The 24,198-nt window shown below is 53.5% G+C and overlaps 3 protein-coding genes across 3 annotated transcripts; all 3 read left to right on the top strand.

The window, feature by feature from the left end:
* Positions 1-3,076: 3,076 nt before the first annotated feature.
* Positions 3,077-7,209, top strand: LOC133083303 (double homeobox protein 4-like protein 4). Its single transcript, XM_061179721.1, has 4 exons — positions 3,077-3,134; positions 3,723-3,877; positions 5,302-5,422; positions 6,752-7,209. Exons 1-4 carry the CDS (start codon positions 3,077-3,079, stop codon positions 7,207-7,209), a joined length of 792 nt encoding a protein of 263 aa, XP_061035704.1.
* A 4,220-nt stretch (positions 7,210-11,429) lies between these two features.
* Positions 11,430-15,584, top strand: LOC133083302 (double homeobox protein 4-like protein 4). The gene is made up of 4 exons (XM_061179720.1): positions 11,430-11,487; positions 12,080-12,234; positions 13,657-13,777; positions 15,127-15,584. Exons 1-4 carry the CDS (start codon positions 11,430-11,432, stop codon positions 15,582-15,584), a joined length of 792 nt encoding a protein of 263 aa, XP_061035703.1.
* A 4,255-nt stretch (positions 15,585-19,839) lies between these two features.
* LOC133083301 (double homeobox protein 4-like protein 4) lies at positions 19,840-23,984 on the top strand. The gene is made up of 4 exons (XM_061179718.1): positions 19,840-19,897; positions 20,490-20,644; positions 22,067-22,187; positions 23,527-23,984. The coding sequence occupies exons 1-4, from the start codon at positions 19,840-19,842 to the stop codon at positions 23,982-23,984; spliced, it is 792 nt and encodes a 263-aa protein (XP_061035701.1).
* The last annotated feature ends 214 nt before the right edge of the window (positions 23,985-24,198 follow it).

Below are 24,198 nucleotides of genomic sequence, written 5' to 3'. Positions count from 1 at the left end.
GCCACACAAGTGGCATAGGGCTTCTGGGAAAGGAATCTGGCCACGGTAGCCTCAGGACAAGTATGACTGGGGATGCGGTAAGAGACAGCTTATGGAAAAGATGGTGCTTTCAAGAGGGCGGGAGGAACACTGGGTCACAGTGTGCCGGGAAACACTGAGATCCTTGTGGGTGGCAGGACTTGCACAGACTCTAGCGAGAGCTAGGAGCTGTGGCTTTACCATCTTGGGGTTCAATGCTGGCTGCTCCAGCGAAACCTCGGAGCCCAGGGACGGGCAGCGGAACGTCCACAGGGAGGCCACTGGTGGACTGTGCATAAACACACCTGCGGGCTCTCAGGATGCCCTGGCTGCCATGCTGATCAAAGCTTCTACTCTCCCAAGCAAGCTTACCCCACCTGGATTGTCCAGGTGGGAGCCGGTCCAAGTCTGGAAGCCAGTGCCTTCTGGGACGAGCCAGCAAATCCCATGTTTCCGTGATTATCTCAGCCAAAACTTCCAGCTTCCCGGGAAAAACCACCCTGATCCAACAAGATGGTCACGCCACCCTCTGATCTCTGGCACTTGAGGACAAGGGACCAGGACGTGCACCTCCTCAGAACATCCTCCTGGGCCTCCTGGGCCTCCTGGGACTTGCCGACACCTACTAGTCCCGGTGGCATCCGTCCACGGGTACCACCTGACAACCACCCTTAGTGGGTGCAGAAAATCAAACACACAGATCACACAAATACACACACCCCAGCCATATTTTCACGAATTGGTGGTGTAATAACTGCAATTCCCAACTGTTTCTAAATAAGCTCACTGTCCTCATGTTAATCCACGTGGTGGCAAAAGAACACATTAGAGATGGTTCTGTGTTTCTGTGTGGTTTTTTTGTTTGTTTGTTTTTAATTTTTCAATTCTCTGCAGCCCAAATGCCCCGAAGATGTTAGGATGGTTGTATTTGGAATCCAAAGCATTCCTTTCAAACCCAGCTGTGTCATCATCCATCATATAACTTGCTTCATATCCCTCCCCTTCTTCCTCCTCTTCTTCTTCTTCCTCCTTCTCCTCCTCCTCCTCCTCCTCTTCTTCTTCTTCTTCTGCTTCTTGTTCTTGTTCTTGTTCTTCTTCTTCTTCTTCTTCTTCTTCTTCTTCTTCTTCTTCTTCTTCTTCTTCTTCTTCTTCTTCTTCTTCCTCTTCTTCTTCTTCTTCTTTTTCTTCTTTTTCATCGTACAGATGCCTGTTGAACAGTGAATGTGAAACCGACTTCATCTTGTGGACGCCAAGGACAAGCACTGAAATTAAGTTCCTTGGCTTGTGAAACCTACACGTGTGGCGTGCCCCTTTCTCTGGTCTCTCCATGGCATGTGAGCAAGGGGGTGGGATTCAGGGTACCTCTGAAAAAGTCCCGAACTGTTGAGGACCATGGGTAGACCCGAGATAAGCAGTCAAGCTTAGTATGTGAATTATCGGGAACTCAAACCCCAGCCAAGGAAATGCTTTAAGAGTGGGAGGCAATGACGTCCTGGTGGTGATGAGCGAAGTGGGAAACGTACTCGAGGAAAGCTAGGCTCCAGGTTCTCTCTCCATTTTGGAAAGTACCGTGACACACCTAAGCGTGAGGGACTCAGAGTTGGGGAATTCCACGGAGAGTAAAAGTATGTGTGGAATGTGAAAAGGTGTGAAAACGAGAGAGCACTGGACCCCAAGCATTCTGGGAAAGGATGACGAGGGCGGCAGCTTCAAAGGGACCTGGGAGCCTCCGAACAGGCCTTCCATTCCAACGCCCACTTGCCTCACGGGATTCCTTCCAGGTTCTCAATTTGCAAGGAAGGGTTCCCCACCATCTGCGGCTATTTACATAAATAGGGGCGGGGCATCCTCATCCATTATAAATCCTGAGCTTCTGAGCACTGAACAGTTGGCCAGCAGTTTCCGTGCCATCCGTGTGGGTCTCCCACCATGGATTCGTCCAGCTCGTCCGGCATACAGCCCCTCCAGAGGTACGTTGCCCTCAGCATCTGGGCTCTGGGGTTGGGTCCTCCAAATACACTCATGCACCTCCCCACCCCAAGGGTTGATCACCACGAAGGTTGAAGTTTCCCAATGACCACCAATTGGCACGGACAGATATGCTGGGACATGTTTCTGGAATCAGTTGGGCAAAAGGATGCACCTTGGTTTGGGCATTTCACGTACATATTTCTGGTTTGCTGGTTCGTTTGTTTTCCTTCTTGAAATCGACATGGAAGTAGGTAGGCCTGTTGCCCGACAATGGCTTCTCTACCAAAATCCCAGCCTGTGGTTGCAGTGAACGGAACACGAGTGTTTGAAAACGTTCCCAACTAAACTGACACTCTTTTCCAGTTGACCGTGTTTGGGATTTTGAGTTGGTTACCCATGTTCTGTTCTTGCTGTTGTTATGGATTTGCTCTCTTTGGTTTCGTGGTCCATTTGAACTGGTTAACTTCTGTGGTGTCCATGGAAAGAATCCACATCCAGTATGTATTAAGAATAGAAGAAAAAGATAATTTTTCTTTGAGCACAACTGAAAGCTAGAGCCTGGGAAACAGAGATTCCAGGAGCACTCAAACTGTCTCTCATTGGACTCCAAGGTAGCCAGTGCAGGAGCCTCTGGAAACGCAAAATCCGCAGTGTGACACGTTCGTTCCTTGAGTGCTTTCCAAAGATTTTCCTTGGAGCTGGCAGGAAGGAAGGGCGCTTTTAAAGGAAGTCCCCGTTGGGGGTCCGAAACCCTTGCCTTGCCTTGCCTCCTTCCAGCGGGAGACCTGAAGACGACCCTACGTCACCAGCTGCCAGCTGCTAGAGCAGGTGGCCCTTGCAGAAGGGTTGGCGTTGTCCTAGAGCTGGAGAGAGTTCAGGAAACTCAAATGTCAGGGATGTGCCGGACGTGCCTGAAACCACACCCACCCTGGCCATCACACCCGGCTCCCGCCTTAGAAGGCAGGAAACAAACACCCATCTATTCCCTTGCCACCAGAAAGACGCAACCTCAAATAGGACAGGGGTGGGGGGCAGCCCTTCAAGGCTGCCCAACTGAAAGAATAGCACGCACACACGGCGAGTCAGCATGACCTTGGTGCCTGGAAAGGGAAACTCATCTTCCGAGGAGTACCGGGCTGTTGTGGGTGGGTGGGTGTGTGGGCGCCATCAGACGGGGCCCCACGTTGGTCCTTATCTCAAAAAAGTGGGTCTTCAAAACAATCTCCTAGTGCGTCCTGTGTTGGGGATTGGCTTGTGTGTTTGTCTGGCTTCGTTTGGCTTTCGTCTCGTTTCCTTTCAAATAGTGAAAGCGGATGTGCCCTGTGCGTATGACAGGCCAGAAGCCGGGCTCCTCTCGTTAGCATAGAGTTCGAGGTAAATCTGGTAGAAGCCATCAAGACTTTCTCAGGCCTCCACAGGTGGAAAATCCTTCCACCCATTTTGGTCAGGTTAGCCTGTTTTTCTAGGGCTTTCCCCTTCTGCTTGCATGGCGCCCTGTGGATCCTTGGCGAGTGGTGGGGGGATCCCCATAGCCTTGACCCTCAGCTTAGCTTGAGCCCACAGGGTCCCACTCAGCGTGGCTTTCAGGGTGTACCCACGGTTGTTCCAAATGCAGAGTCTTCCCCTGGCTTAGAGGTTTTTCACGTGGCACAAGGACCAGCGCTGGGCCGGTACCATTGGTTTGCACCTCCATGGATTCGCCCCTGACACATTCCCCCTTTTCTCTCCCACAGGCCGACTCTCAAGACCATCGCGAAGGAGGAGGCTGGTTCTGAGGCTGAGTCAGAAGGACACCCTGCAAGCACTCTTTCAACAGAACCCCTACCCCGGGATAACGACCAGAGAACGGCTGGCGCGAGAACTGGGCATTCCAGAAAGCAGAATTCAGGTACGTCCGAGTCTCTCGATCCATTCTCCCTCTCGGGGTCCATGTCCAGACGCAAGTCGCCCTACGCCAGCTGGAGTCCTTGCCCTTGGGGCTTCCTCTTCGGGGTGCTCCAGACAGCAGGGACTCGAATCTTGGCAAGGAAGGTGGCTCCCTTTGGAAAACGTGGCCAGACTGAGCTGTGTGGCGAGAGGTCCATTCAAATGGGTGGTCAAACATAAAGGGCGAGGGGCCAAGGAAGCAGGAGGGCCTGGTGGTGCCAGGGAGGTGTTCCCTTGGTGGCTGGCCTCCGAGGAACTAGCCGTGCTGAAGACTTCCCTCTCTGGGCAGGTTGGAGAGGAGTCACCAAAGGTAGGAACACCTCGCCTGCGACCTTACAAAGCGTCGCCAAAGACTGATTGGCTTTCCCTACGAACACGTTTTCTCAGGGTGTCACATTTTCCACACACCACCGTCAGAAACGTCTAAAAACATGCGCACACACACGCACACAAGCACAGGTCCACACTGCAGTTCGGCCTCGGGGAATGAGGTAGCATGCACACTGCTTCACTGTTGAAGACAAGGACACATATTCTGAAGATGGGGAGCGGGTACATAAGAGTCTCCTGACCTAAGAGTGATGGAGGCATGTAGTCCCTGAGAAGTAACTGTCAATGAGTAGTTCCCAGGCAGCATGGGAAGTGTGGTTTTCATGCGGGCACTTGCTAATGGATATGATTGCGTGTTATGAGACAGTACTGCCTGTGGGGACATAAGAGAGGCAGGGAACCATGAATCGGGCATGGACCGTGCCAAAGGGGAGGCAAAGAGAGCAAATGAGGGAAAAGAGATTGAGCCTGAGAGCCTGGGACAGAGACAGAGAGAGGGGAAGGCAGGCAGGCAGTCAGGTGGGCAGGAGGGCGGGTGGCAACAGAGACAGACGTCAACAGGTAGATGCGGAGAATCGTAGACGGAGACCAAAAGACCCACAGAGAAACTGGTAGTTTTGATGAGAAGGGGTGGGGCGGGGGAGAGAGAGAGAGAGAGAGGTAGCTATCCATCCCATTCTGACTGTGGGAAAGCAAGCATTGTCTCCTCCTGTGTCACAAGTCATTACTCTGGACACCAGTAAGGTGACTCGAAGAGGAAGGATTATTTTCACGGACACAGATTGTGTATCCTGGAATCTGGTGCACTTCTTCAGAGGCGAAAGCGGGAGTCTACATTCTACCTGCTAGTGAGAGTTCAGTCCCTTTGAATCGTAAATATTTCCACTGGGGGCAGATGGGCCATACTGGGTCTCCATTAGTCGGCTTGTTGCTGGCTGGCTGGCTGGTTGGCTGGCTGGCGTGTTTGTGCGTTTGTTCTATGGTGCACCCCTGCAATAGATCTTGGAAGTACGTGCATAAGCATTGAATGACAAGGCTTTCTTTCTTTGTACCCAGGTTTGGTTTCAAAACCAACGAAGAAGACGCCTAAAGCAGAGCCGATTGCTGTCGGAGAATGCCTTCAAAGGAGGGCAGTCGCAGCCGCTGCGGCCACCACCACCTCAGACTTTGACTCGAGGTAAGTAGCCAGCAATCCAAAGGCATTTCCCCAGAGCATCCCCTTGAGACACAATCATCTCTGAACGTGGATGACCGTGGGAGGCCAAGAACGCTTCAGAGAGGAAACCATGATATCTTGGGTTCTTGCCCCATTCCTGTTCCACACAGGAGCATCATGCCCCTGTTGGAGGGTGGGGAGATGCATGGCCAGGAAGGCTTGGAATCTTCGGGTCTGGAACCTGCCCGGATGTGCAGAAATCCCTTCTTCCATCACATGGGGCATTTTCACATAGCACTCAATAAGATGTATCGATGTATCGATCTTGATCTATGACATACCACTTCCTACATACCACACACTGCATCTGCTGTGAATGTGCTGCAATTGGCCTGAATGTCCTCTCTTCTCTGTGTGTTCTTCTTCAGAAAGCTTGGGAAGAGAGGCCAGGCGAAAGAGGACTCTCATCTCTCCTTCTCAAACAAGGGTCCTTGTGCAAGCCTTTGAGAGGGATCGATTTCCATCTATTGCTGCCAGGGAAGAATTGGCTCACCAGACAGGAATTCCCGAACCTCGAATCCAGGTAAGTTCTCCACCAGTGGGTGGGACTTGGCTTCTCCCACGAGGAAGGAGTGTTAAACCTTGTGACGGGTTGCTGCTGGATATATGTAGGCTTGGCGAGGGGGGATTGGGAGGAGGTTCCCTTCGTCCTACGAATACGCAAAGGGGGCTGATCTGAAGGCATCCCTTTCCAGAAGAGGAGAGGGCAACAGAAGTCCTGGGCAGCCAGGGAGGGACCTGAGGTTGTAGCCGGTCAATGACGGCTCTCCTCAAAGCCAGGGGTGGGGAGGGGTGGGGAGGGGTGGGGAGGAGTGGGGTGGGTCCTGTGTTGCCCTGACGTCCTCCCTCATTTTCAGGAGCCAAGGCGAAATCTCTAGGTAAAATGGCCCTTAGATGAGGCCCACCAGTACTTGCCATGGACCTGACAGATTGGAGGGCAGGGCAGGGCAGGGCAGGGCAGGGCGGGCCGGGGCGGGGCCGGCCGGGGATGGGGCGGCGGCAAGTAGATCTGGACTGTCGCGCTGCTAATGTTCCTGTCTCCCCATATGGTTCCCTAGATATGGTTCCAGAACTGAAGAGCTCGGCACCCAAAGCAGAGCGCTAGTGGGCCTGTGAATGCCCTGGCTGAAGGCCCAGATGCCACATCAGCCGTGACTGCCCTGTCGGACCAAAGCCCCCTGCCCACTGTCCTTAGCAGCTCTCATCGTTATGCTCCCTCTCATGCACCTGAGAGCACGCAATCCTTTGCTGCGGCCACTCCTGTTTTCTCCCCCACCTTTCTTGTGCCAGGGGCTGCCTCTGGGTGCTGTGTGGGCCACCCGTTGATGTTCATCGTGGTCCAGCCCAGCCTGGCAGCACTTCAGGGATGCCAGAACCCACAGCCTCTTCCGGCCACAGTTCCGTGGGGCGAAGGGACACATGCTGTCATCGCCAGTGGGCAGCCTGCCCAGGGGGCCATCTTGCCGCCTGCACCGCCAGAGACACACTTCTGGCAGCAGCAGGCAACCTCAAGTGAAGAGACATCTCCCCAGCTGGAGCAACAGACCCAGCACTCAGCCCTTCTAGGCTCCTCAAGCCTCCTGGACGAACTCTTGTCAGACGCGGACATTCTGGACAAGGCAGGCCCTTTGCCGAATGCGGACGCAGAGGAAGAGGAACTTGCGGCAACCCTGGAAGCCCCCCTCAGCGAGGAAGAATTCCAGGCCTTGCTCGACATGCTGCCAGGCTCCCCAGTGCCACAGGCTTAGGGGGAGGTAGGAAGACCTTCCCCCGAGCCCCGTTCAAGCCTCCTTTCCTGGGAGGCAGAGCCACGGGCGAGAGAAAGGACAAGGAACAAGCAACACTCATGATAGTGTCTGGCAGGGCGGCCAAGGCAAGAAGACTGTCGACGGCAACTGCGTTGTGTCTACGAGCAATGCCATGCTCCACACGGGCTGTCAGGAAGCATGGGCACCAGGAGGGACACCACCTCTGAAGCCTCAAGGAATTCTAGCCTTCCAATGACAACGAGGAGGACCCAAGGCTGAACTGGATTTCCCCGTTGTATGTGACATTCCATTGATCCAATCAATAAATCTTGGCACTCAGTTCAAGTTCTTGCTTGTGCTTTGGTCGCTTTGTATTCTCCCGCGTTTCCTCGGGGAGGTGAAATCCCTCCCTTGGCCTGGCACAGCATGGGAAGGTGGTCCAGACGCCCCTGTCTAGTCCCGTAGCTTGTAGCCACAAACACACCCTAGTGGAATCACAAAAACAGTCTCTCAGTGACAACCTGCACTTGGTTTCTGGGTGCATGGTGTGGAAGGGTTCCTCAAGGGCATCGTCTTTGCACACAAGGACAGACCTATGCAAACACTTTCATTGCCAGAGTTCATAGGAACAACTGTGCCCGGTTTATTATGCAGGCAAATAATCTCTCTCCGTCCCTCTCTCTCTCTCCTTGTCTGTCTAGGGCCACACACTACACGCACACACCTCTCAAAAGATAAGCCGTGTTACAACTAAAGCGATGCACAAAGGAACTGAAAAACCAAATGCCTGTGGCATCTTAACGTCGTGGCAGGTGATCCCTTCCACTGTTTCTTTCAAAAACATTTTCCAACACATGTGCCTCGTACACTCTGTGCTGAGTGATTCTCGACTGGCTCAATCCGTGCTCCCCATGTCCAGCATGGGTGTGTCAGCGGCAGGAAGTAGGAAAATATTCTGAGAGTTGCCACTTGAATGTGTATACACCAATGTATCTGACTCTCTAGCTACAACTGCATCCGGGTCTCTAGCTCTATAGGGTGTATACCTCTGCAGACACATCTAGTCCTCAGCTCCCTCCCAGTCACTCCTCTGTCTTAGGCTCCCCTTTCTCCAGAGCTCTAGAGCAATACACAGCCCTCTCTGTCTCTCTGTCTCTCTGTCTCTCTGTCTCTCTCTCTCTTTCTCTCCCTATCTCTCTCCTTCTTTTCGTTGGGCAGAAAGGAAATGTCAGTTTCAAGGGCCACACAAGTGGCATAGGGCTTCTGGGAAAGGAATCTGGCCAGGGTAGCCTCAGGACAAGTATGACTGGGGATGCGGTAAGAGACAGCTTATGGAAAAGATGGTGCTTTCAAGAGGGCGGGAGGAACACTGGGTCACAGTGTGCCGGGAAACACTGAGATCCTTGTGGGTGGCAGGACTTGCACAGACTCTAGCTAGAGCTAGGAGCTGTGGCTTTACCATCTTGGGGTTCAATGCTGGCTGCTCCAGCGAAACCTCAGAGCCCAGGGACGGGCAGCGGAACGTCCACAGGGAGGCCACTGGTGGACTGTGCATAAACACACCTGCGGGCTCTCAGGATGCCCTGGCTGCCATGCTGATCAAAGCTTCTACTCTCCCAAGCAAGCTTACCCCACCTGGATTGTCCAGGAGGGAGCCGGTCCAAGTCTGGAAGCCAGTGCCTTCTGGGACGAGCCAGCAAATCCCATGTTTCCGTGATTATCTCAGCCAAAACTTCCAGCTTCCCGGGAAAAACCACCCTGATCCAACAAGATGGTCACGCCACCCTCTGATCTCTGGCACTTGAGGACAAGGGACCAGGACGTGCACCTCCTCAGAACATCCTCCTGGGCCTCCTGGGACTTGCCGACACCTACTAGTCCCGGTGGCATCCGTCCACGGGTACCACCTGACAACCGCCCTTAGTGGGTGCAGAAAATCAAACACACAGATCACACAAATACACACACCCCAGCCATATTTTCACGAATTGGTGGTGTAATAACTGCAATTCCCAACTCTTTCTAAATAAGCTCACTGTCCTCATGTTAATCCACGTGGTGGCAAAAGAACACATTAGAGATGGTTCTGTGTTTCTGTGTGGTTTTTTTGTTTGTTTGTTTTTAATTTTTCAATTCTCTGCAGCCCAAACGCCCTGAAGATTTTGGGATGGTTGTATTTGGAATCCAAAGCATTCCTTTCAAACCCAGCTGTGTCATCATCCATCATATAACTTGCTTCATATCCCTCCCCTTCTTCCTCCTCTTCTTCTTCTTCCTCCTTCTCCTCCTCCTCCTCCTCTTCTTCTTCTTCTTCTTCTTCTTCCTCTTCTTCTTCTTCTTCTTTTTCTTCTTTTTCATCGTACAGATGCCTGTTGAACAGTGAATGTGAAACCGACTTCATCTTGTGGACGCCAAGGACAAGCACTGAAATTAAGTTCCTTGGCTTGTGAAACCTACACGTGTGGCGTGCCCCTTTCTCTGGTCTCTCCATGGCATGTGAGCAAGGGGGTGGGATTCAGGGTACCTCTGAAAAAGTCCCGAACTGTTGAGGACCATGGGTAGACCCGAGATAAGCAGTCAAGCTTAGTATGTGAATTATCGGGAACTCAAACCCCAGCCAAGGAAATGCTTTAAGAGTGGGAGGCAATGACGTCCTGGTGGTGATGAGCGAAGTGGGAAACGTACTCGAGGAAAGCTAGGCTCCAGGTTCTCTCTCCATTTTGGAAAGTACCGTGACACACCTAAGCGTGAGGGACTCAGAGTTGGGGAATTCCACGGAGAGCAAAAGTATGTGTGGAATGTGAAAAGGTGTGAAAACGAGAGAGCACTGGACCCCAAGCATTCTGGGAAAGGATGACGAGGGCGGCAGCTTCAAAGGGACCTGGGAGCCTCCGAACAGGCCTTCCATTCCAACGCCCACTTGCCTCACGGGATTCCTTCCAGGTTCTCAATTTGCAAGGAAGGGTTCCCCACCATCTGCGGCTATTTACATAAATAGGGGCGGGGCATCCTCATCCATTATAAATCCTGAGCTTCTGAGCACTGAACAGTTGGCCAGCAGTTTCTGTGCCATCCGTGTGGGTCTCCCACCATGGATTCGTCCAGCTCGTCCAGCATACAGCCCCTCCAGAGGTACGTTGCCCTCAGCATCTGGGCTCTGGGGTTGGGTCCTCCAAATACACTCATGCACCTCCCCACCCCAAGGGTTGATCACCACGAAGGTTGAAGTTTCCCAATGACCACCAATTGGCACGGACAGATATGCTGGGACATGTTTCTGGAATCAGTTGGGCAAAAGGATGCACCTTGGTTTGGGCATTTCACGTACATATTTCTGGTTTGCTGGTTCGTTTGTTTTCCTTCTTGAAATCGGCATGGAAGTAGGTAGGCCTGTTGCCCGACAATGGCTTCTCTACCAAAATCCCAGCCTGTGGTTGCAGTGAACGGAACACGAGTGTTTGAAAACGTTCCCAACTAAACTGACACTCTTTTCCAGTTGACCGTGTTTGGGATTTTGAGTTGGTTACCCATGTTCTGTTCTTGCTGTTGTTATGGATTTGCTCTCTTTGGTTTCGTGGTCCATTTGAACTGGTTAACTTCTGTGGTGTCCATGGAAAGAATCCACATCCAGTATGTATTAAGAATAGAAGAAAAAGATAATTTTTCTTTGAGCACAACTGAAAGCTAGAGCCTGGGAAACAGAGATTCCAGGAGCACTCAAACTGTCTCTCATTGGACTCCAAGGTAGCCAGTGCAGGAGCCTCTGGAGAGGCAAAATCCGCAGTGTGACACGTTCGTTCCTTGAGTGCTTTCCAAAGATTTTCCTTGGAGCTGGCAGGAAGGAAGGGCGCTTTTAAAGGAAGTCCCCGTTGGGGGTCCGAAACCCTTGCCTTGCCTTGCCTCCTTCCAGCGGGAGACCTGAAGACGACCCTACGTCACCAGCTGCCAGCTGCTAGAGCAGGTGGCCCTTGCAGAAGGGTTGGCGTTGTCCTAGAGCTGGAGAGAGTTCAGGAAACTCAAATGTCAGGGATGTGCCGGACGTGCCTGAAACCACACCCACCCTGGCCATCACACCCGGCTCCCGCCTTAGAAGGCAGGAAACAAACACCCATCTATTCCCTTGCCACCAGAAAGACGCAACCTCAAATAGGACAGGGGTGGGGGGCAGCCCTTCAAGGCTGCCCAACTGAAAGAATAGCACGCACACACGGCGAGTCAGCATGACCTTGGTGCCTGGAAAGGGAAACTCATCTTCCGAGGAGTACCGGGCTGTTGTGGGTGGGTGGGTGGGTGTGTGGGCGCCATCAGACGGGGCCCCACGTTGGTCCTTATCTCAAAAAAGTGGGTCTTCAAAACAATCTCCTAGTGCGTCCTGTGTTGGGGATTGGCTTGTGTGTTTGTCTGGCTTCGTTTGGCTTTCGTCTCGTTTCCTTTCAAATAGTGAAAGCGGATGTGCCCTGTGCGTATGACAGGCCAGAAGCCGGGCTCCTCTCGTTAGCATAGAGTTCGAGGTAAATCTGGTAGAAGCCATCAAGACTTTCTCAGGCCTCCACAGGTGGAAAATCCTTCCACCCATTTTGGTCAGGTTAGCCTGTTTTTCTAGGGCTTTCCCCTTCTGCTTGCATGGCGCCCTGTGGATCCTTGGCGAGTGGTGGGGGGATCCCCATAGCCTTGACCCTCAGCTTAGCTTGAGCCCACAGGGTCCCACTCAGCGTGGCTTTCAGGGTGTACCCACGGTTGTTCCAAATGCAGAGTCTTCCCCTGGCTTAGAGGTTTTTCACGTGGCACAAGGACCAGCGCTGGGCCGGTACCATTGGTTTGCACCTCCATGGATTCGCCCCTGACACATTCCCCCTTTTCTCTCCCACAGGCCGACTCTCAAGACCATCGCGAAGGAGGAGGCTGGTTCTGAGGCTGAGTCAGAAGGACACCCTGCAAGCACTCTTTCAACAGAACCCCTACCCCGGGATAACGACCAGAGAACGGCTGGCGCGAGAACTGGGCATTCCAGAAAGCAGAATTCAGGTACGTCCGAGTCTCTCGATCCATTCTCCCTCTCGGGGTCCATGTCCAGACGCAAGTCGCCCTACGCCAGCTGGAGTCCTTGCCCTTGGGGCTTCCTCTTCGGGGTGCTCCAGACAGCAGGGACTCGAATCTTGGCAAGGAAGGTGGCTCCCTTTGGAAAACGTGGCCAGACTGAGCTGTGTGGCGAGAGGTCCATTCAAATGGGTGGTCAAGCATAAAGGGCGAGGGGCCAAGGAAGCAGGAGGGCCTGGTGGTGCCAGGGAGGTGTTCCCTTGGTGGCTGGCCTCCGAGGAACTAGCCGTGCTGAAGACTTCCCTCTCTGGGCAGGTTGGAGAGGAGTCACCAAAGGTAGGAACACCTCGCCTGCGACCTTACAAAGCGTCGCCAAAGACTGATTGGCTTTCCCTACGAACACGTTTTCTCAGGGTGTCACATTTTCCACACACCACCGTCAGAAACGTCTAAAAACATGCGCACACACACGCACACAAGCACAGGTCCACACTGCAGTTCGGCCTCGGGGAATGAGGTAGCATGCACACTGCTTCACTGTTGAAGACAAGGACACATATTCTGAAGATGGGGAGCGGGTACATAAGAGTCTCCTGACCTAAGAGTGATGGAGGCATGTAGTCCCTGAGAAGTAACTGTCAATGAGTAGTTCCCAGGCAGCATGGGAAGTGTGGTTTTCATGCGGGCACTTGCTAATGGATATGATTGCGTGTTATGAGACAGTACTGCCTGTGGGGACATAAGAGAGGCAGGGAACCATGAATCGGGCATGGACCGTGCCAAAGGGGAGGCAAAGAGAGCAAATGAGGGAAAAGAGATTGAGCCTGAGAGCCTGGGACAGAGACAGAGAGAGGGGAAGGCAGGCAGGCAGTCAGGTGGGCAGGAGGGCGGGTGGCAACAGAGACAGACGTCAACAGGTAGATGCGGAGAATCGTAGACGGAGACCAAAAGACCCACAGAGAAACTGGTAGTTTTGATGAGAAGGGGTGGGGCGGGGGAGAGAGAGAGAGAGAGGTAGCTATCCATCCCATTCTGACTGTGGGAAAGCAAGCATTGTCTCCTCCTGTGTCACAAGTCATTACTCTGGACACCAGTAAGGTGACTCGAAGAGGAAGGATTATTTTCACGGACACAGATTGTGTATCCTGGAATCTGGTGCACTTCTTCAGAGGCGAAAGCGGGAGTCTACATTCTACCTGCTAGTGAGAGTTCAGTCCCTTTGAATCGTAAATATTTCCACTGGGGGCAGATGGGCCATACTGGGTCTCCATTAGTCGGCTTGTTGCTGGCTGGCTGGCTGGTTGGCTGGCTGGCGTGTTTGTGTGTTTGTTCTATGGTGCACCCCTGCAATAGATCTTGGAAGTACGTGCATAAGCATTGAATGACAAGGCTTTCTTTCTTTGTACCCAGGTTTGGTTTCAAAACCAACGAAGAAGACGCCTAAAGCAGAGCCGATTGCTGTCGGAGAATGCCTTCAAAGGAGGGCAGTCGCAGCCGCTGCGGCCACCACCACCTCAGACTTTGACTCGAGGTAAGTAGCCAGCAATCCAAAGGCATTTCCCCAGAGCATCCCCTTGAGACACAATCATCTCTGAACGTGGATGACCGTGGGAGGCCAAGAACGCTTCAGAGAGGAAACCATGATATCTTGGGTTCTTGCCCCATTCCTGTTCCACACAGGAGCATCATGCCCCTGTTGGAGGGTGGGGAGATGCATGACCAGGAAGGCTTGGAATCTTCGGGTCTGGAACCTGCCCGGATGTGCAGAAATCCCTTCTTCCATCACATGGGGCATTTTCACATAGCACTCAATAAGATGTATCGATGTATCGATCTTGATCTATGACATACCACTTCCTACATACCACACACTGCATCTGCTGTGAATGTGCTGCAATTGGCCTGAATGTCCTCTCTTCTCTGTGTGTTCTTCTTCAGAAAGCTTGGGAAGAGAGGCCAGGCGAAAGAGGACTCTCATCTCTCCTTCTCAAACAAGGGTCCTTGTGCAAGCCTTTGAGAGGGATCGATTTCCATCTATTGCTGCCAGGGAAGAATTGGCTCACCAGACAGTAATTCCCGAACCTCGAATCCAGGTAAGTTCTCCACCAGTGGGTGGGACTTGGCTTCTCCCACGAGGAAGGAGTGTTAAACCTTGTGACGGGTTGCTGCTGGATATATGTAGGCTTGGCGAGGGGGGATTGGGAGGAGGTTCCCTTCGTCCTACGAATACGCTAAGGGGGCTGATCTGAAGGCATCCCTTTCCAGAAGAGGAGAGGGCAACGGAAGTCCTGGGCAGCCAGGGAGGGGCCTGAGGTTGTAGCCGGTCAATGACGGCTCTCCTCAAAGCCAGGGGTGGGGAGGGGTGGGGAGGGGTGGGGAGGGGTGGGGAGGGTTGGGGAGGAGTGGGGTGGGTCCTGTGTTGCCCTGACGTCCTCCCACATTTTCAGGAGCCAAGGCGAAAGCTCTAGGTAAAATGGCCCTTAGATGAGGCCCACCAGTACTTGCCATGGACCTGACAGATTGGAGGGCAGGGCAGGGCAGGGCAGGGCAGGGCGGGCCGGGGCGGGGCCGGCCGGGGATGGGGCGGCGGCAAGTAGATCTGGACTGTCGCGCTGCTAATGTTCCTGTCTCCCCATATGGTTCCCTAGATATGGTTCCAGAACTGAAGAGCTCGGCACCCAAAGCAGAGCGCTAGTGGGCCTGTGAATGCCCTGGCTGAAGGCCCAGATGCCACATCAGCCGTGACTGCCCTGTCGGACCAAAGCCCCCCGCCCACTGTCCTTAGCAGCTCTCATCGTTATGCTCCCTCTCATGCACCTGAGAGCACGCAATCCTTTGCTGCGGCCACTCCTGTTTTCTCCCCCACCTTTCTTGTGCCAGGGGCTGCCTCTGGGTGCTGTGTGGGCCACCCGTTGATGTTCATCGTGGTCCAGCCCAGCCTGGCAGCACTTCAGGGATGCCAGAACCCACAGCCTCTTCCGGCCACAGTTCCGTGGGGCGAAGGGACACATGCTGTCATCGCCAGTGGGCAGCCTGCCCAGGGGGCCATCTTGCCGCCTGCACCGCCAGAGACACACTTCTGGCAGCAGCAGGCAACCTCAAGTGAAGAGACATCTCCCCAGCTGGAGCAACAGACCCAGCACTCAGCCCTTCTAGGCTCCTCAAGCCTCCTGGACGAACTCTTGTCAGACGCGGACATTCTGGACAAGGCAGGCCCTTTGCCGAATGCGGACGCAGAGGAAGAGGAACTTGCGGCAACCCTGGAAGCCCCCCTCAGCGAGGAAGAATTCCAGGCCTTGCTCGACATGCTGCCAGGCTCCCCAGTGCCACAGGCTTAGGGGGAGGTAGGAAGACCTTCCCCCGAGCCCCGTTCAAGCCTCCTTTCCTGGGAGGCAGAGCCACGGGCGAGAGAAAGGACAAGGAACAAGCAACACTCATGATAGTGTCTGGCAGGGCGGCCAAGGCAAGAAGACTGTCGACGGCAACTGCGTTGTGTCTACGAGCAATGCCATGCTCCACACGGACTGTCAGGAAGCATGGGCACCAGGAGGGACACCACCTCTGAAGCCTCAAGGAATTCTAGCCTTCCAATGACAACGAGGAGGACCCAAGGCTGAACTGGATTTCCCCGTTGTATGTGACATTCCATTGATCCAATCAATAAATCTTGGCACTCAGTTCAAGTTCTTGCTTGTGCTTTGGTCGCTTTGTATTCTCCCGCGTTTCCTCGGGGAGGTGAAATCCCTCCCTTGGCCTGGCACAGCATGGGAAGGTGGTCCAGACGCCCCTGTCTAGTCCCGTAGCTTGTAGCCACAAACACACCCTAGTGGAATCACAAAAACAGTCTCTCAGTGACAACCTGCACTTGGTTTCTGGGTGCATGGTGTGGAAGGGTTCCTCAAGGGCATCGTCTTTGCACACAAGGACAGACCTATGCAAACACTTTCATTGCCAGAGTTCATAGGAACAACTGTGCCCGGTTTATTATGCAGGCAAATAATCTCTCTCCGTCCCTCTCTCTCTCTCCTTGTCTGTCTAGGGCCACACACTACACGCACACACCTCTCAAAAGATAAGCCGTGTTACAACTAAAGCGATGCACAAAGGAACTGAAAAACCAAATGCCTGTGGCATCTTAACGTCGTGGCAGGTGATCCCTTCCACTGTTTCTTTCAAAAACATTTTCCAACACATGTGCCTCGTACACTCTGTGCTGAGTGATTCTCGACTGGCTCAATCCGTGCTCCCCATGTCCAGCATGGGTGTGTCAGCGGCAGGAAGTAGGAAAATATTCTGAGAGTTGCCACTTGAATGTGTATGCACCAATGTATCTGACTCTCTAGCTACAACTGCATCCGGGTCTCTAGCTCTATAGGGTGTATACCTCTGCAGACACATCTAGTCCTCAGCTCCCTCCCAGTCACTCCTCTGTCTTAGGCTCCCCTTTCTCCAGAGCTCTAGAGCAATACACAGCCCTCTCTCTCTGTCTCTCTGTCTCTCTGTCTCTCTGTCTCTCTCTCTCTTTCTCTCCCTATCTCTCTCCTTCTTTTCGTTGGGCAGAAAGGAAATGTCAGTTTCAAGGGCCACACAAGTGGCATAGGGCTTCTGGGAAAGGAATCTGGCCACGGTAGCCTCAGGACAAGTATGACTGGGGATGCGGTAAGAGACAGCTTATGGAAAAGATGGTGCTTTCAAGAGGGCGGGAGGAACACTGGGTCACAGTGTGCCGGGAAACACTGAGATCCTTGTGGGTGGCAGGACTTGCACAGACTCTAGCGAGAGCTAGGAGCTGTGGCTTTACCATCTTGGGGTTCAATGCTGGCTGCTCCAGCGAAACCTCGGAGCCCAGGGACGGGCAGCGGAACGTCCACAGGGAGGCCACTGGTGGACTGTGCATAAACACACCTGCGGGCTCTCAGGATGCCCTGGCTGCCATGCTGATCAAAGCTTCTACTCTCCCAAGCAAGCTTACCCCACCTGGATTGTCCAGGTGGGAGCCGGTCCAAGTCTGGAAGCCAGTGCCTTCTGGGACGAGCCAGCAAATCCCATGTTTCCGTGATTATCTCAGCCAAAACTTCCAGCTTCCCGGGAAAAACCACCCTGATCCAACAAGATGGTCACGCCACCCTCTGATCTCTGGCACTTGAGGACAAGGGACCAGGACGTGCACCTCCTCAGAACATCCTCCTGGGCCTCCTGGGCCTCCTGGGACTTGCCGACACCTACTAGTCCTGGTGGCATCCGTCCACGGGTACCACCTGACAACCACCCTTAGTGGGTGCAGAAAATCAAACACACAGATCACACAAATACACACACCCCAGCCATATTTTCACGAATTGGTGGTGTAATAACTGCAATTCCCAACTGTTTCTAAATAAGCTCACTGTCCTCATGTTAATCCACGTGGTGGCAAAAGAACACATTAGAGATGGTTCTGTGTTTCTGTGTGGTTTTTTTGTTTGTTTGTTTTTAATTTTTCAATTCTCTGCAGCCCAAATGCCCCGAAGATGTTAGGATGGTTGTATTTGGAATCCAAAGCATTCCTTTCAAACCCAGCTGTGTCATCATCCATCATATAACTTGCTTCATATCCCTCCCCTTCTTCCTCCTCTTCTTCTTCTTCCTCCTTCTCCTCCTCCTCCTCCTCCTCTTCTTCTTCTTCTTCTTCTTCTTCTTCTTCTTCTTCTTCTTCTTCCTCTTCTTCTTCTTCTTCTTTTTCTTCTTTTTCATCGTACAGATGCCTGTTGAACAGTGAATGTGAAACCGACTTCATCTTGTGGACGCCAAGGACAAGCACTGAAATTAAGTTCCTTGGCTTGTGAAACCTACACGTGTGGCGTGCCCCTTTCTCTGGTCTCTCCATGGCATGTGAGCAAGGGGGTGGGATTCAGGGTACCTCTGAAAAAGTCCCGAACTGTTGAGGACCATGGGTAGATCCGAGATAAGCAGTCAAGCTTAGTATGTGAATTATCGGGAACTCAAACCCAGCCAAGGAAATGCTTTAAGAGTGGGAGGCAATGACGTCCTGGTGGTGATGAGCGAAGTGGGAAACGTACTCGAGGAAGCTAGGCTCCAGGTTCTCTCTCCATTTTGGAAAGTACCGTGACACACCTGAGCGTGAGGGACTCAGAGTTGGGGAATTCCACGGAGAGCAAAAGTATGTGTGGAATGTGAAAAGGTGTGAAAACGAGAGAGCACTGGACCCCAAGCATTCTGGGAAAGGATGACGAGGGCGGCAGCTTCAAAGGGACCTGGGAGCCTCCGAACAGGCCTTCCATTCCAACGCCCACTTGCCTCACGGGATTCCTTCCAGGTTCTCAATTTGCAAGGAAGGGTTCCCCACCATCTGCGGCTATTTACATAAATAGGGGCGGGGCATCCTCATCCATTATAAATCCTGAGCTTCTGAGCACTGAACAGTTGGCCAGCAGTTTCCGTGCCATCCGTGTGGGTCTCCCACCATGGATTCGTCCAGCTCGTCCGGCATACAGCCCCTCCAGAGGTACGTTGCCCTCAGCATCTGGGCTCTGGGGTTGGGTCCTCCAAATACACTCATGCACCTCCCCACCCCAAGGGTTGATCACCACGAAGGTTGAAGTTTCCCAATGACCACCAATTGGCACGGACAGATATGCTGGGACATGTTTCTGGAATCAGTTGGGCAAAAGGATGCACCTTGGTTTGGGCATTTCACGTACATATTTCTGGTTTGCTGGTTCGTTTGTTTTCCTTCTTGAAATCGACATGGAAGTAGGTAGGCCTGTTGCCCGACAATGGCTTCTCTACCAAAATCCCAGCCTGTGGTTGCAGTGAACGGAACACGAGTGTTTGAAAACGTTCCCAACTAAACTGACACTCTTTTCCAGTTGACCGTGTTTGGGATTTTGAGTTGGTTACCCATGTTCTGTTCTTGCTGTTGTTATGGATTTGCTCTCTTTGGTTTCGTGGTCCATTTGAACTGGTTAACTTCTGTGGTGTCCATGGAAAGAATCCACATCCAGTATGTATTAAGAATAGAAGAAAAAGATAATTTTTCTTTGAGCACAACTGAAAGCTAGAGCCTGGGAAACAGAGATTCCAGGAGCACTCAAACTGTCTCTCATTGGACTCCAAGGTAGCCAGTGCAGGAGCCTCTGGAAACGCAAAATCCGCAGTGTGACACGTTCGTTCCTTGAGTGCTTTCCAAAGATTTTCCTTGGAGCTGGCAGGAAGGAAGGGCGCTTTTAAAGGAAGTCCCCGTTGGGGGTCCGAAACCCTTGCCTTGCCTTGCCTCCTTCCAGCGGGAGACCTGAAGACGACCCTACGTCACCAGCTGCCAGCTGCTAGAGCAGGTGGCCCTTGCAGAAGGGTTGGCGTTGTCCTAGAGCTGGAGAGAGTTCAGGAAACTCAAATGTCAGGGATGTGCCGGACGTGCCTGAAACCACACCCACCCTGGCCATCACACCCGGCTCCCGCCTTAGAAGGCAGGAAACAAACACCCATCTATTCCCTTGCCACCAGAAAGACGCAACCTCAAATAGGACAGGGGTGGGGGGCAGCCCTTCAAGGCTGCCCAACTGAAAGAATAGCACGCACACACGGCGAGTCAGCATGACCTTGGTGCCTGGAAAGGGAAACTCATCTTCCGAGGAGTACCGGGCTGTTGTGGGTGGGTGGGTGGGTGTGTGGGCACCATCAGACGGGGCCCCACGTTGGTCCTTATCTCAAAAAAGTGGGTCTTCAAAACAATCTCCTAGTGCGTCCTGTGTTGGGGATTGGCTTGTGTGTTTGTCTGGCTTCGTTTGGCTTTCGTCTCGTTTCCTTTCAAATAGTGAAAGCGGATGTGCCCTGTGCGTATGACAGGCCAGAAGCCGGGCTCCTCTCGTTAGCATAGAGTTCGAGGTAAATCTGGTAGAAGCCATCAAGACTTTCTCAGGCCTCCACAGGTGGAAAATCCTTCCACCCATTTTGGTCAGGTTAGCCTGTTTTTCTAGGGCTTTCCCCTTCTGCTTGCATGGCGCCCTGTGGATCCTTGGCGAGTGGTGGGGGGATCCCCATAGCCTTGACCCTCAGCTTAGCTTGAGCCCACAGGGTCCCACTCAGCGTGGCTTTCAGGGTGTACCCACGGTTGTTCCAAATGCAGAGTCTTCCCCTGGCTTAGAGGTTTTTCACGTGGCACAAGGACCAGCGCTGGGCCGGTACCATTGGTTTGCACCTCCATGGATTCGCCCCTGACACATTCCCCCTTTTCTCTCCCACAGGCCGACTCTCAAGACCATCGCGAAGGAGGAGGCTGGTTCTGAGGCTGAGTCAGAAGGACACCCTGCAAGCACTCTTTCAACAGAACCCCTACCCCGGGATAACGACCAGAGAACGGCTGGCGCGAGAACTGGGCATTCCAGAAAGCAGAATTCAGGTACGTCCGAGTCTCTCGATCCATTCTCCCTCTCGGGGTCCATGTCCAGACGCAAGTCGCCCTACGCCAGCTGGAGTCCTTGCCCTTGGGGCTTCCTCTTCGGGGTGCTCCAGACAGCAGGGACTCGAATCTTGGCAAGGAAGGTGGCTCCCTTTGGAAAACGTGGCCAGACTGAGCTGTGTGGCGAGAGGTCCATTCAAATGGGTGGTCAAGCATAAAGGGCGAGGGGCCAAGGAAGCAGGAGGGCCTGGTGGTGCCAGGGAGGTGTTCCCTTGGTGGCTGGCCTCCGAGGAACTAGCCGTGCTGAAGACTTCCCTCTCTGGGCAGGTTGGAGAGGAGTCACCAAAGGTAGGAACACCTCGCCTGCGACCTTACAAAGCGTCGCCAAAGACTGATTGGCTTTCCCTACGAACACGTTTTCTCAGGGTGTCACATTTTCCACACACCACCGTCAGAAACGTCTAAAAACATGCGCACACACACGCACACAAGCACAGGTCCACACTGCAGTTCGGCCTCGGGGAATGAGGTAGCATGCACACTGCTTCACTGTTGAAGACAAGGACACATATTCTGAAGATGGGGAGCGGGTACATAAGAGTCTCCTGACCTAAGAGTGATGGAGGCATGTAGTCCCTGAGAAGTAACTGTCAATGAGTAGTTCCCAGGCAGCATGGGAAGTGTGGTTTTCATGCGGGCACTTGCTAATGGATATGATTGCGTGTTATGAGACAGTACTGCCTGTGGGGACATAAGAGAGGCAGGGAACCATGAATCGGGCATGGACCGTGCCAAAGGGGAGGCAAAGAGAGCAAATGAGGGAAAAGAGATTGAGCCTGAGAGCCTGGGACAGAGACAGAGAGAGGGGAAGGCAGGCAGGCAGTCAGGTGGGCAGGAGGGCGGGTGGCAACAGAGACAGACGTCAACAGGTAGATGCGGAGAATCGTAGACGGAGACCAAAAGACCCACAGAGAAACTGGTAGTTTTGATGAGAAGGGGTGGGGCGGGGGAGAGAGAGAGAGAGAGGTAGCTATCCATCCCATTCTGACTGTGGGAAAGCAAGCATTGTCTCCTCCTGTGTCACAAGTCATTACTCTGGACACCAGTAAGGTGACTCGAAGAGGAAGGATTATTTTCACGGACACAGATTGTGTATCCTGGAATCTGGTGCACTTCTTCAGAGGCGAAAGCGGGAGTCTACATTCTACCTGCTAGTGAGAGTTCAGTCCCTTTGAATCGTAAATATTTCCACTGGGGGCAGATGGGCCATACTGGGTCTCCATTAGTCGGCTTGTTGCTGGCTGGCTGGCTGGTTGGCTGGCTGGCGTGTTTGTGCGTTTGTTCTATGGTGCACCCCTGCAATAGATCTTGGAAGTACGTGCATAAGCATTGAATGACAAGGCTTTCTTTCTTTGTACCCAGGTTTGGTTTCAAAACCAACGAAGAAGACGCCTAAAGCAGAGCCGATTGCTGTCGGAGAATGCCTTCAAAGGAGGGCAGTCGCAGCCGCTGCGGCCACCACCACCTCAGACTTTGACTCGAGGTAAGTAGCCAGCAATCCAAAGGCATTTCCCCAGAGCATCCCCTTGAGACACAATCATCTCTGAACGTGGATGACCGTGGGAGGCCAAGAACGCTTCAGAGAGGAAACCATGATATCTTGGGTTCTTGCCCCATTCCTGTTCCACACAGGAGCATCATGCCCCTGTTGGAGGGTGGGGAGATGCATGGCCAGGAAGGCTTGGAATCTTCGGGTCTGGAACCTGCCCGGATGTGCAGAAATCCCTTCTTCCATCACATGGGGCATTTTCACATAGCACTCAATAAGATGTATCGATGTATCGATCTTGATCTATGACATACCACTTCCTACATACCACACACTGCATCTGCTGTGAATGTGCTGCAATTGGCCTGAATGTCCTCTCTTCTCTGTGTGTTCTTCTTCAGAAAGCTTGGGAAGAGAGGCCAGGCGAAAGAGGACTCTCATCTCTCCTTCTCAAACAAGGGTCCTTGTGCAAGCCTTTGAGAGGGATCGATTTCCATCTATTGCTGCCAGGGAAGAATTGGCTCACCAGACAGGAATTCCCGAACCTCGAATCCAGGTAAGTTCTCCACCAGTGGGTGGGACTTGGCTTCTCCCACGAGGAAGGAGTGTTAAACCTTGTGACGGGTTGCTGCTGGATATATGTAGGCTTGGCGAGGGGGGATTGGGAGGAGGTTCCCTTCGTCCTACGAATACGCAAAGGGGGCTGATCTGAAGGCATCCCTTTCCAGAAGAGGAGAGGGCAACGGAAGTCCTGGGCAGCCAGGGAGGGACCTGAGGTTGTAGCCGGTCAATGACGGCTCTCCTCAAAGCCAGGGGTGGGGAGGGGTGGGGAGGGGTGGGGAGGGGTGGGGAGGAGTGGGGTGGGTCCTGTGTTGCCCTGACGTCCTCCCGCATTTTCAGGAGCCAAGGCGAAATCTCTAGGTAAAATGGCCCTTAGATGAGGCCCACCAGTACTTGCCATGGACCTGACAGATTGGAGGGCAGGGCAGGGCAGGGCAGGGCAGGGCGGGCCGGGGCGGGGCCGGCCGGGGATGGGGCGGCGGCAAGTAGATCTGGACTGTCGCGCTGCTAGTGTTCCTGTCTCCCCATATGGTTCCCTAGATATGGTTCCAGAACCGAAGAGCTCGGCACCCAAAGCAGAGCGCTAGTGGGCCTGTGAATGCCCTGGCTGAAGGCCCAGATGCCACATCAGCCGTGACTGCCCTGTCGGACCAAAGCCCCCCGCCCACTGTCCTTAGCAGCTCTCATCGTTATGCTCCCTCTCATGCACCTGAGAGCACGCAATCCTTTGCTGCGGCCACTCCTGTTTTCTCCCCCACCTTTCTTGTGCCAGGGGCTGCCTCTGGGTGCTGTGTGGGCCACCCGTTGATGTTCATCGTGGTCCAGCCCAGCCTGGCAGCACTTCAGGGATGCCAGAACCCACAGCCTCTTCCGGCCACAGTTCCGTGGGGCGAAGGGACACATGCTGTCATCGCCAGTGGGCAGCCTGCCCAGGGGGCCATCTTGCCGCCTGCACCGCCAGAGACACACTTCTGGCAGCAGCAGGCAACCTCAAGTGAAGAGACATCTCCCCAGCTGGAGCAACAGACCCAGCACTCAGCCCTTCTAGGCTCCTCAAGCCGCCTGGACGAACTCTTGTCAGACGCGGACATTCTGGACAAGGCAGGCCCTTTGCCGAATGCGGACGCAGAGGAAGAGGAACTTGCGGCAACCCTGGAAGCCCCCCTCAGCGAGGAAGAATTCCAGGCCTTGCTCGACATGCTGCCAGGCTCCCCAGTGCCACAGGCTTAGGGGGAGGTAGGAAGACCTTCCCCCGAGCCCCGTTCAAGCCTCCTTTCCTGGGAGGCAGAGCCACGGGCGAGAGAAAGGACAAGGAACAAGCAACACTCATGATAGTGTCTGGCAGGGCGGCCAAGGCAAGAAGACTGTCGACGGCAACTGCGTTGTGTCTACGAGCAATGCCATGCTCCACACGGACTGTCAGGAAGCATGGGCACCAGGAGGG

This window comes from Eubalaena glacialis, unplaced genomic scaffold (assembly GCF_028564815.1).
Source record: "Eubalaena glacialis isolate mEubGla1 unplaced genomic scaffold, mEubGla1.1.hap2.+ XY scaffold_350, whole genome shotgun sequence".
Taxonomy (NCBI): domain Eukaryota; kingdom Metazoa; phylum Chordata; class Mammalia; order Artiodactyla; family Balaenidae; genus Eubalaena; species Eubalaena glacialis.
Note: the sequence above shows the minus strand (reverse complement) of the source record. Positions and strands in the feature narration are given on the sequence as shown.

What these genes read in the sequence shown, in the direction of transcription:
- LOC133083301 (XM_061179718.1), top strand. Translation starts at nt 19,840, where the DNA reads ATGACCTTGGTGCCTGGAAAGGGAAACTCATCTTCCGAGGAGTACCGG. An exon ending in GGAGTACCGGGCTGTTGTGG is followed by an intron (nt 19,898 to 20,489) that starts GTGGGTGGGTGG and finishes TCTCTCCCACAG; the next exon opens with GCCGACTCTCAAGACCATCG. An exon ending in ACCTCAGACTTTGACTCGAG is followed by an intron (nt 22,188 to 23,526) that starts GTAAGTAGCCAG and finishes TTCTTGTGCCAG; the next exon opens with GGGCTGCCTCTGGGTGCTGT.
- LOC133083302 (XM_061179720.1), top strand. Translation starts at nt 11,430, where the DNA reads ATGACCTTGGTGCCTGGAAAGGGAAACTCATCTTCCGAGGAGTACCGG. An exon ending in GGAGTACCGGGCTGTTGTGG is followed by an intron (nt 11,488 to 12,079) that starts GTGGGTGGGTGG and finishes TCTCTCCCACAG; the next exon opens with GCCGACTCTCAAGACCATCG. An exon ending in ACCTCAGACTTTGACTCGAG is followed by an intron (nt 13,778 to 15,126) that starts GTAAGTAGCCAG and finishes TTCTTGTGCCAG; the next exon opens with GGGCTGCCTCTGGGTGCTGT.
- LOC133083303 (XM_061179721.1), top strand. Translation starts at nt 3,077, where the DNA reads ATGACCTTGGTGCCTGGAAAGGGAAACTCATCTTCCGAGGAGTACCGG. An exon ending in GGAGTACCGGGCTGTTGTGG is followed by an intron (nt 3,135 to 3,722) that starts GTGGGTGGGTGT and finishes TCTCTCCCACAG; the next exon opens with GCCGACTCTCAAGACCATCG. An exon ending in TTCCAGAAAGCAGAATTCAG is followed by an intron (nt 3,878 to 5,301) that starts GTACGTCCGAGT and finishes CTTTGTACCCAG; the next exon opens with GTTTGGTTTCAAAACCAACG.